The sequence below is a fragment of the Lagopus leucura genome, unplaced genomic scaffold (genome assembly GCF_019238085.1).
Source record: "Lagopus leucura isolate 7727_CA_CO unplaced genomic scaffold, USGS_WTPT01 34676-0_obj-0_obj, whole genome shotgun sequence".
Taxonomy (NCBI): Eukaryota; Metazoa; Chordata; class Aves; order Galliformes; family Phasianidae; genus Lagopus; species Lagopus leucura.
In genome coordinates, this window is record NW_024963926.1 from 1 (window position 1) to 1,146 (window position 1,146).

The 1,146-nt window shown below is 59.9% G+C and overlaps 1 protein-coding gene across 1 annotated transcript; it reads left to right on the plus strand.

Annotated features, from left to right (window-relative positions):
• Positions 1 to 83: 83 nt before the first annotated feature.
• Positions 84 to 956, plus strand: LOC122191445 (maestro heat-like repeat-containing protein family member 2A; the record flags this gene model as incomplete). The annotated part of the gene is made up of 3 exons (XM_042891704.1): positions 84 to 176; positions 563 to 658; positions 833 to 956. Coding segments are annotated over 3 exons (313 nt in total), but the record flags the coding sequence as incomplete, so codon positions are not given.
• Positions 957 to 1,146: the final 190 nt, after the last annotated feature.

A 1,146-nucleotide genomic window follows, 5' to 3' on the forward strand; every position in this document is an offset into this window, starting at 1 on the left:
GTCGGAACCCTACCTCAGCACACACAACCTCTGCTCCGGCAGCAGCTGTGATGCTACACGTCACTCCCCTCTTCTGCTTTCAGCTTCAGCAAACATCACTGAGAGCTCTGGGCCGGCTCATGGTGGTCCTGCTGGAGACAGAGCCCAGCGGTGGCTTCTTCCAGAACATAGTCCATGTGAGTATTCTTGGGGCAAGGGAGAAAGCATGGTGCCTGTCAATAGCAGGGGCAGAGATCTGGGGACTGAGAGGAGGATCAGATGGGGAGAAATCTCCTGCTGATGTGCCAGCTCACTGCGAGCTGAAATGGGCAGAGAAATGGGCCCTGCAGGGGGAAAGCAGGAGCCAGCCCCTGGAGGCCACAGCCGAGGAAAAGCTCCTGTGTTGGGAGGCAGGAGTGTCTGCAGAGAGCGGGGCGGCAGTGCCGGTGCTCAGTGAGGCAGGAGGCCACATGGAGCAACAGGGCAGGCCGTAAGGGAAAGTGCTGGGAAAGGAGGGACAGGGAGAGGGGTGGCAGCAAGGGAAAGAAAAGACGTCCTCAGTGAGACAGATGCTCTACCCCAGGTCCTGCAGAAATCCATGGTATCGAGCAACGTGTGGGAGCGCAAGAGGGCCCTGCAGACCTGCTCCCAGCTGCTGGCTGTTTGTGAAGAGCTTCAAGTGAGTAAAGAGCCCCACCGCGTGCCCCCTGCTCCCTCCCCAGCGCCCCTGAGCTGGAAGGTGAGCTCCGCCCAGCTGTGCATGCTGTGTCACGGCATGGGAAAGGCACAGATGGGAGAAGCTGGGAAGAGCTGGGGCCGTCTACAGCTTTCTTCCTGCCTCTCACCCCTGCAGAGAGGAGATGCCTGTGAGCACTTTGGCTCCTTGGCGGGATTGCTGGCGCCTCTGACGTGTGACCCCATGCCCGCATCCCGCCAGCTGGCTGTCACCTGTCTGAGCTCCCTTCTGCGAATCCAAGGTGAGTGGAGCAGGCGTGCTCCAGCCCTCTGCCCTCCTCCATAGAACTACCAGAGCCCCACGGGCTGGGCCCTGTTTACAGGAGGGAGAGGCACCGTGCACAGCTCTCTTCTTGTCCCCATCCTGTCCTCTATCTTTCCCCCGTGGAAAGCAGTTTCATTTCCAGAAGCATGACTTCCCTTTTCTCCCTG